The sequence below is a fragment of the Palaemon carinicauda genome, chromosome 14 (genome assembly GCF_036898095.1).
Source record: "Palaemon carinicauda isolate YSFRI2023 chromosome 14, ASM3689809v2, whole genome shotgun sequence".
In the NCBI taxonomy this organism is placed as follows: Eukaryota; Metazoa; Arthropoda; class Malacostraca; order Decapoda; family Palaemonidae; genus Palaemon; species Palaemon carinicauda.
In genome coordinates, this window is record NC_090738.1 from 9232018 (window position 1) to 9241918 (window position 9901).

At 35.5% G+C, this 9901-nt stretch overlaps 1 protein-coding gene across 2 annotated transcripts in view; it reads right to left on the bottom strand.

Moving 5' to 3' along the window:
* LOC137653414 (ubiquitin carboxyl-terminal hydrolase 31-like) overlaps window positions 1–9901 on the bottom strand; it is a 159989-nt gene that overhangs the window by 56479 nt on the left and 93609 nt on the right. For both annotated transcript variants that reach the window (XM_068386779.1, XM_068386780.1), the window contains one exon: window positions 455–547. In XM_068386779.1, the coding sequence (XP_068242880.1) occupies window positions 455–547 (93 nt within the window). The remainder of the gene's footprint in view (window positions 1–454; window positions 548–9901) is intronic.

The window sequence follows — 9901 nt, forward strand, 5'->3', positions numbered from 1 at the left end:
ACAGGTTTTTTTCCTTAGTCAACAGAAAATAAATCAATGATAATAATAGGAATAATAATAATAATAAATAAAATCAGCAACAACAAAAACAATAATAGTAATAATTGCTGATATTTGCTACCTTAGCATTTTGTTATGACCTTAGGTATAAGCAATATGCAAATATCCTTAAACTGGGATTATTAAGATTGAAAAATAACATTTCACAATAAGGAATGATTCAAATTATCATAAATTCAAATAATATCCCCCTCTCTAAAATGTAAATAAAAATGACAAGGATTAAATATATATAAATGCAGTGTATAAAAAAATCACTCGAACTTTTTTGGGGGCACTACGTGGTCAAGAACTGCCTCTAACCATTGCAATCAATCAACTAAAGATAAATGCAACGGCAATTACAACTATCTGTCCCTTTAAAGGAATCCCCCTCTAACGTTGACTGACTTACTTGGAAAATGTCATGTACAAAGCTGCTATTACATCTAAGGTGGTTGGCTAATGTCTCTGCAGCAACAACCTCGTCTGGTCGGCCGTAAGTATTCTGGAAGAGAACCATAAAACATGAGTAATGGAACTTTACAGTATTGCAATTGGCAAATGAAAATAGCACTAGCAGTAATGCAGAGGAGTATAAACTAACAAAAATGCAACTGTTGTAGTAATGCCACAGGACAATGAAATAATTAAAGTAATACAATAAAGTATTAAAATTGTGTCAATATGAAAGGGTACTGAAATAATTAGTTATACAACAACTGGGTATTAAATTTGTTAAAAAATACAAGAGGATAATGAAATTGTTTGCAGTAATGCAAATGGGTAATGAAATTGTTAACATTAATACAACACGGTAATGATTTACTGCAGTAATGAAATGGGATAAGGAAACTTGCAGTAATGCAAAAGGGGAATGGAACTAGCATAATACATCAAGTTACAATATATGTAGTACTTCCTTTTATTAGAAAACCATAACTGACGCCATTATTCAGCGAATATTTTTTAATGAAACAGTTCATTTTGCATTTAGATCTTTACAGATTGTACAACACAGCACGTAGTAATGTACAAGACATGCAGTCAATTATCACAATCTCAGTATTCTAGAGAATTTATTTTAGAGAATTTATTCTAGCCATGACCAGATGGTTTGATAATCTTCCTAATCTGTTATAAACATCATCCGATTTCATTTGGGGGCGCCAAAAAAAAAGAAAGTTACATAAAAATGCTGATATTTGAACTATGTTTACGACTGGGTGGTGATGATGATGATGATGATGAGAGAGAGAGAGAGAGAGAGAGAGAGAGAGAGAGAGAGAGAGAGAGAGAGAGAGAATCGCTCTTCTGTCATGGGGTTATTTTTATTGCATATATCATATAGAGTAATTATGCTGTAACACAAACGAATATTAGAATAAGACTACGGACACGTAGTACAGCAAGGCCATTTATCCGCGTCCAATATCACACTTGAAAGCAAACGAAAAAAAATCCTAAACAAAGCAAGTACTTCCCAGTACTCTACCCTAACGGTAGGGGAAGGGAATGGGTCAGAGTTGTAGGGGAAGGGGATAGAGGAGAGCGGGGTGTGTGGAAGGACGTATAGCGGATAGAAGGTCCTCCAAAGTTCTACATAATACATTAAAGGAAAAGACGAGTGTTGAGCAATCGTCGGTATGTACGGAGATCCATGTCGAAGGTTATCCCCTAAGATGGATTACCATTCTAGTCCATTCTCCGTTACGTTACAAAAGCCCGATTTCTCTCCACCGAATAGCAACTTACCCAGGATCGGATCGGGTGACGTACGTTTTGTGTGTCGTCGTCTTCCGATGACGCAAAACGAACCGGTCGAGTCTTTTATTACCAAGAGAAAGAGAGAAAGACGAGGAAATATTTTTTTGCAATTCCCCCTGGCTTGTCCTTGCAAGTGCTACTTCGGTCTTAATTACGGTATTCATTGCGCAGGGAATTTTTCCATACCTAAAATACTATAGATTCCAAATAAACTTGAATAAAAAAATTTAAGTTTTCAAATAAACAAATTTATTAGACAGACAAACTACTCATTATTGATTATATACCCAGAACAAATATGTCTCTTGTTTTTATTTGGAAAAAGAGAAATTATGAATCATCATAGTTGCACAACCTAAAGTAAACAAGACAAACTCGACCGTAACAAAACACGTTACTGATTATGCTTTGAAAAGCAACCGGAAACTCTCGAAAGTTTGTCTCTCGGTGACAGATCTCAAGCAAAAATACGTTACGTACCAAAAAAAAAAAAAATAGAGAGAAATAAAATGAGGTCACATATCAACCTTACAAGGACGATAATAAATAGTGGATATTCTGTCTGCAATCAATGAATACCAGAAAACAAGAAGAAAAAGAAAATACTACGCAATTATTGTACTAAATTAAATTTAAGATCATAAAAAGAAAAAAAAATATATTTATATGAATCAAGTTATGGTTAAACCACACTACATTTCTCCTACTAATACTGAACTTCCCTACCTATTCCGTACCATGGCTAGCTAGCCAACTGCCCTCATTATTCTTTCCCCATCATTCCTATCAGCTAAAAAAAATCTTCAATCAGGTCATCATTGGTTATCTACACTAGTCATGTAGGATACTTATGCTTGCAATAAGTATATAAGGTTCTGTAGAATTGCAAGAAAGGTCTACCTGACTAACTAATTAGTGCGTGATACTATAACATTTAAAAGCATCTAGAAATTTACGTTGATGAAATATTAATGGGTTTAATCTTTTGTCCAAATTATATGTGCACCCCCTTAATTGTAGTTTTATTTTATATTAATACCCTCCACAACCAAAAATTAAATTCTAAGAATAGCATATGTTCGGTTATCTTAAGCTGGCAATGAACTAGGCCTAAATGAATGGAAACTCCATCATCAATAAACTATTATATATATATATATATATATATATATATATATATATATATATATATATATATATATATATATATATATATATATATATATATATATATATATATATATATATATATATATATATATATATATATATATATATATATGAGAAAGAGATTAATGGTCTAAAATCTTCACCTATCTGACCCTACAATAAATATGTATGGATGTAAGTAAACACTGCAGTGACAGTGTAGTTTTAATCAGGTAACTGGCTTAATGTTGTATATATATATATATATATATATATATATATATATATATATATATATATATATATATACCATGAATGGACTTAAAAAAACACGTAAGACACATATAATACATGTATGTACAATAATTAAAGTCCGCACATATCCTTTGGCCTTCGAGAATGGTGGTATAACTCCTAGAGCATTGAGAAAGTGGAGAGAGAGCCTGTCTGTAATATTACCCGACATGAACCAGCTTCTGAGTAATTACAAAAGATCATGACACATCATAAAGACACAGACGAAATGGATGATTTGGCGCTGAGCGTCAGCAGTATGATTAGACGCCTGCGACCTAGATATGCTGATCGAGATATGTTTTTTTTTTTTTTCATTCGCGCTGAGAGAGCCTAACACGAAGGAAAACGGATAGCTGTCTTTCGCTATTACTACTTGCTTCATGTTTTTTGCAATTTCACATAAATGCGTATGTGTGTTTTTTCGAATTCAAACGAAACAATCCGAGCCATTGAATACTACTACTACCGATTCCGTATTTTCATGTTGAACAGGTTGACAGAAGCCTCTTTATATACTGTACTTAATACATAAGAGATCTATTTTAATGTTGTTACTGTTCTTAAAATATTCCATTTTAATTGTTCATTACTTCTCTTGTCGTTTATTTATTTCCTTTCATCACTGGGTTACTTTCCCGATTGGAGTCCTTGGGCTTATAGCATCCTGGTTTTCCAACTTGGATTGTAGCTTAGCATATAATAATAATAATAATAATAATAATAATAATAAGAAGAAGAAGAATGATGCTAATAATAATGATGATGATGATGATAATAATAATAATAATAATAAACTATCGACAATATAAAGCAAAAATACATTAAAAAGTTGCTCCTGTCCATGTCATCTAACTTAACATAGTTAACCAATCATTCAAATACCGAATAAGAAATTCTTACCAAAATAAACGATTTAAATAATCACAGAACTTCAGTAAACATCTGATAAGCGTTACAACACTTTGTCAAATGTGTGAACTTTAAAAATTAACATTTCACACAACAAAATGTTAAATATCGAAAATGCTACACCTTTCATTCCATATTAAGTTTCATATAACATCTCTTTAGCATAACTCTACGAGAGGAGAGAGGAGAGAGAGAGAGAGAGAGAGAGAGAGAGAGAGAGAGAGAGAGAGAGAGAGAGAATGTGTCCTCTCTTCTGCCTACTCGTTTAGGCTTATAATTTGGTGTGTGTGGGTGTGTGTGTGTGTGTGTGTTAATTAACGAGGAAGGGGAATAGAGCGATGAAGGGGAGTGACTTAAGATACAACGACGACTACGATCAGATAACCAAACACAAACACACACACACACTCCATCCTCTCAAATCAACCCCCTCCCCTTCTCCCATCTATGTCCATTCCTTTGATTTCTTCCCCGGGTCATCCCTCCCTTCCCCCATCCATGGCCAAGAACGAATCTGGCAGACGCACTGTCGCCTTCCTGAATAGAAGGGATTAGGGCTATGGGCCTATTTCTGCCCATAAGTACGATGTGTTGCCACGCATAAATAACAGATGGCAAGAGATGTGAAGTGGATGGGGGCCAGGCCTATCCAAGATCTACTTGCAGACTCGTGGTTGAACTTTAAGACTTTTCATGACTTGTGGAGACGTGATGGGAAAAGGGGGGGGGGGGGGGTTTATGACGGCAGGAGTGAGTGTGGGGGCCTCAGTATGTATGTATGGCACAATGGGACGCGGATGCCAACAGGAATACATTATTTGCTCCTGTGGATCTGGATACCAAAGACAGCAAGGATGTCACAACGAAAGGGGTTATTTTCCTTAAAAAGTTTATCCCATTTTTTAACCTGATAGTGAAAAAGGATAAAAGAAGAGTGAGGGCACTTAGCTACCCACCCATGGTGGAGAATAGTTTGGAAAGTTAAGTATTAGTAAGAGTAAATGTAGTGTGGTTTAACCACAATTGTATTTATATTGGGACATATTTTACTTAGTATTGAATTTTATGTTTATTATCTTACATATTTCCATATTAAATTCTCCTAATTTTCATTTCCCATCAAATGTTATAAAAGTTACTATCAAGCACCCCCACCCCCAACGGTTTCAAGAGAAACATATAACAAAGAAACCTTTATTACAAAAATTATGAAACGGTAGCACGAACTTACAAAAAAAAGTGGAAAAACATAAACAAAAGCAAAAAAACGGGGAAATCTCACCACAGGTCACCGAGAAAGCTTATGTAAATCAAGTACACTAGACGGATCGAGCTCCAGGTTTTGCAGAAGAGCTGCGCTGCCCTATGCATGACATTTCCTTTGGCGTGAAACAGTTTGAGAGAGAGAGAGAGAGAGAGAGAGAGAGAGAGAGAGAGAGAGAGAGAGAGAGAGAGAGAGAGAGAAATTCTACTGTTGAACCGTCGACACAGCAGACGCATGAAGAACCATATAATCCAAGTAGGATGAAACAATGTATGACAATAACCTTTTATACATACATACATACATACACACACACACATATATATATATATATATATATATATATATATATATATATATAATACACCTATTGGCACAAAGGGCGTCTCTTAGATTTCGCTAGTCGTCTCTATCTTGAGCTTTTAAATCAATACTTCGCCACTCATCAGCTCCTAATTCACGATTCATAGTCCTCAGCCATGTAGGTCTGGGTCTTCCAACTCTTCTAGGGCCTTGTGGAGCACAGTTGAAAGTTCGGTGAACTAATCTCCCTTGGGGGGTACGCAGAGCATATCCAAAACATCTTCATCTACCCCTCACCATGATATCATCCACATATGGCACTCAAGAAAGCTCCCTTATAGTTTCGTTTCTAATTCTGACCTGCTATTCAACTCCCAATATTCTTCTGAGGGCTTTGTTCTCAAATCTACTAAATCTGTTGGATATTGTTTCACTGCCATAACACGCCTCATTTCCATACAGTAACACCGATCTCACTAAAGTCAAATATAGCCTGATTTTTATATGTAATTTCAGGCGATTTGTTTTCAAATTTTACCTAGCTATTGTCTGATTTCCTTTTTTTTTATCTTTCATTAAACACAAATTCGAAAGATCCCTAAATATTTAAATGACTCCATCTCATGAATTCTTTTTCCTTCCAATGATATTGCATCAGACGTAGCTAGTCCACAAAAGGACAAATCCTCAGAAGTATCCTTCCACAAGCGTCTGTTTATGGTTTTTCTATGCCAGTCCACACACGCAAACTTTCTTAGCTCGTCAATACATCGTCTTCTCTTCCTTTCCCCCTGTACGTTAGCAATCTCTAGGGACCCGTTGTTGTTCTTATGTTAATCTATTATGTCATTCTCATTATATGCCCTGCCCATGTCCATTTATTTTTCTTATTTATATATATTGTGCACATGTGCCCACTTTCAAAACCTTAAAGGTACAACCAAATTAGATTACCCGCAATCTCATTTTGCGCCGTGAACTCAAAAGACGTATTATATAAAATATTTTTTTTTTCCTCAAATGGAGCAATGAAAAGAATGGCTGAGAGACTTGTGCAATAAAAGTTGCTAAGCTTACAATCTTTCGTTGACATTGCAAAGAAGTCATGGTAGTTATTGCTAGAGCAAAGGGAGACGGTCTTCTGTTGCAATGCAATGTTGGTATCTTTATGATGGTGTCCCTACTTGCTAGAGCAAGGACTGACCAAGGACAGTAGCTCGGGGAGGGGGGGGGAGGGAGGAGGAGGAGACTAAAGTACCCTAACACCAGACAAGTGTTGCTGAGGATTTCGATTCAACATTTCTAAAAAAAAAAAAAAAAAAAAAATATTTAAAGTATCGGAATAAACATTAAAATAAGTAATCAATGATACAGTAAGCAATAATGACAACAACAATAATAATAAGTAAAAGAAGAAGGAATTGAGCAAAAAAAAAAAAATAGGAAAAATCAAAACGGATCTTACTCAAAAACATTTGGTGTATTAATTTCAGAATACTAAATTAAAAAGAAAAAAGTTAAAATACGCGACATACCAGAAATACACAGCCACTACGCTAAACCATAACATTATATATCAAGACCTGAGACCCTCCTATTCAACCCCCCCCCCCCCCTTTTCTACCACTTTAGTCAAGATAACCTTGACTGGACTACTATATACTACGAGAAGGAAGCGACTTGGATGATTTGTTTTCTTTTCTTTAGTTGATGCGGAAGATGAGGCAAGGAAGTGTGGTGGTAGGGAATAATGTATTAGAAACTTAAGTATTAATAAGATTATATATGGTATGTGATATACCAACAATTTTATTTAAATATAGGTATAATTTTTCTTTGGTGAATTTTATAACATCAACCGTACAATCAGAGAGAGAGAGAGAGAGAGAGAGAGAGAGAGAGAGAGAGAGAGAGAGAGAGAGAGATGGAAATATGTTGTAAAGATCCTTACGTATATACGACTCCACCACACACACTTAAAGATTTATGTATGTTAAATTCATCAAAAGTTAACCTCCGCTTTAACTGAATAAACTGCTGTAACTCTCAGACAAATCGCATTAAATTTGTCAAAATTGGATCGGGTTACTCCTCCATACCAAAATTACTTGCAAAGTCATGTGGGAATACGCCCCTGAATTTCGAAAAATAACGGAACGCTAGTCATTCATACCTCTATAATAATCAAAACATCGCAGACTGGCTACTGGAGAGAAAGAGCTCGTGCAGGAATAAGCCAGAGTGATCTAACATACAAAAAAAAGTTGAAACCAAACTTCTCCTCGTCGTTTAGATATTAATCAAATTCAAGTGGAGACGAGTATTCTCATATGTTCAACACGGCGAACCTCAATCCTTATACTAATAAATGTTCTTGAGAAATGTAACTGCCCTCACTTCTTTCACAGAACTTTCATGTCAGCTTAAAAGATTCCAACTTTTTCCTCAATTCCTTTCGCCTCCCAAGTTCCTCATTACTCCTCCGCTTCGTCTTCCCCTTCCACTTCCCCTTTTGGATAAATAATCGGTCAAATTAAACTACAAAGTAAATTTAATTATATGAATAGTGCTTAACTATGTGCAAGTACGTTTCGTACGGTCTTGATTCTGAGCAGGTTCTGCTGTGATTATAGGATTTGTTGTTACGTAAAGTCCTACAAGAAGACGAAATAAAAGAATACTGCTTTTTTCCACATATTGTCAAATTAATACACACACAAAGAGTGAGCTTATTCAATTTTAAAGAAATTTTTAGAAGGCAAGAGATTACTCTGAGCTAGAAAGCCATATGCGAAGCGTAATTTCCTTCGACAAATTCGAGGATTTTTCGATGGGTATGTATTCACTCCCTGTCTGTTTCTTAGTTTATTATTTGTTTGTTTGTGCGCAACTAAACACAAAAAATACTTTACCGATTTTGACCAAACTTATGACCCAAGGATGAATCTGTAACATTTTGGATAAAGTACATCAAAGTACAAATATGCAGAAGTATTTTGAAAATAATCGCAATGTTAAACAAATGGTAAATATTTTTTTTTACTTTGTGAACTACATTAGTCGAAAACTACCGAAACAACTTCCACGAAACTTGGTATACATGTGGGGCATGACCCAAGGACAAATTCATTAGATTTTGAAGAAAATTCCTCAAAGTACTAGTTCTTAGTGCAGTTATACGTGCTCTTAATTATCTATTATTTTCCAACTACAATAAAGCACAAGCAACAGACAGAAAAGTATAACGGTAATACATAGAGAAAAATACCATTCTACTACCCTCTCCCATTACTAACGTCATAGAAAATTGAATACTTCCAGATAAGAGATAACTTATCTACCTCCGACTAGAATCTTCAGTAAACAACAACAAGTGATTATAAAAAGATAACGTAATATATGTATCAAAAGGATGCTGTGTAACATCGAAGGTTTCAAAAGTCCCCCTTCATCAATAACAATATTAACAAAAAAATTAATAAAAGGGTATAATGAAACAAGGAAGGCTGTTCCACAATATAGTTACTGTTCTTAAAACATCCCATTTCAATTAGTCATTCCTTCTCTTGTCGTTCATCTATTTTCCTCCTTTTCTTTACTCACTGGGCTACATTTCCCTGTTGGAGCCCTTGGGCGTACAACATCCTGCTTTTCCAATTAGGTTGTAGTTTAGCTAATAATAATAATAATAATAATAATAATAATAATAATAATAATAATAATAATAATAATAATAATAATGTGCATTAGTAGCCGACACTGGCTTAAACCTAATAATGAAGTCGAAGCTTCGCCCGGTGCGCCGTGCAGCTTGCCTGCCAGCGCTAAGTCCGACTACGATAATTGCTAAGCTCGCAAGCTTAGGAGAGCCAGTTTCTTCTTCTCTGCTACGCCAACCACCATCAACATCGACCCCCCAAAAAATCTTCTTATCTTCCCCCCCCTTCTCCTCTCCCCCCTTTCCCCACCAAACTCACTTCTACAAAAAACTTGCTTCTCTCTTTTCCGTCATCTGCACCACAGCACAGCGACTCAACCCCCTTTGCCGGGGGAAAACGGGGGATATGGCAAAAAATCAGGTTCTCCACCTGCTCTTCCCTAACTTCGTTTGAAAACTCTATCATTTGGTCCCATTTCCCCCCAACATCCGTCCTTGGGTCTCCCTTCATCTTT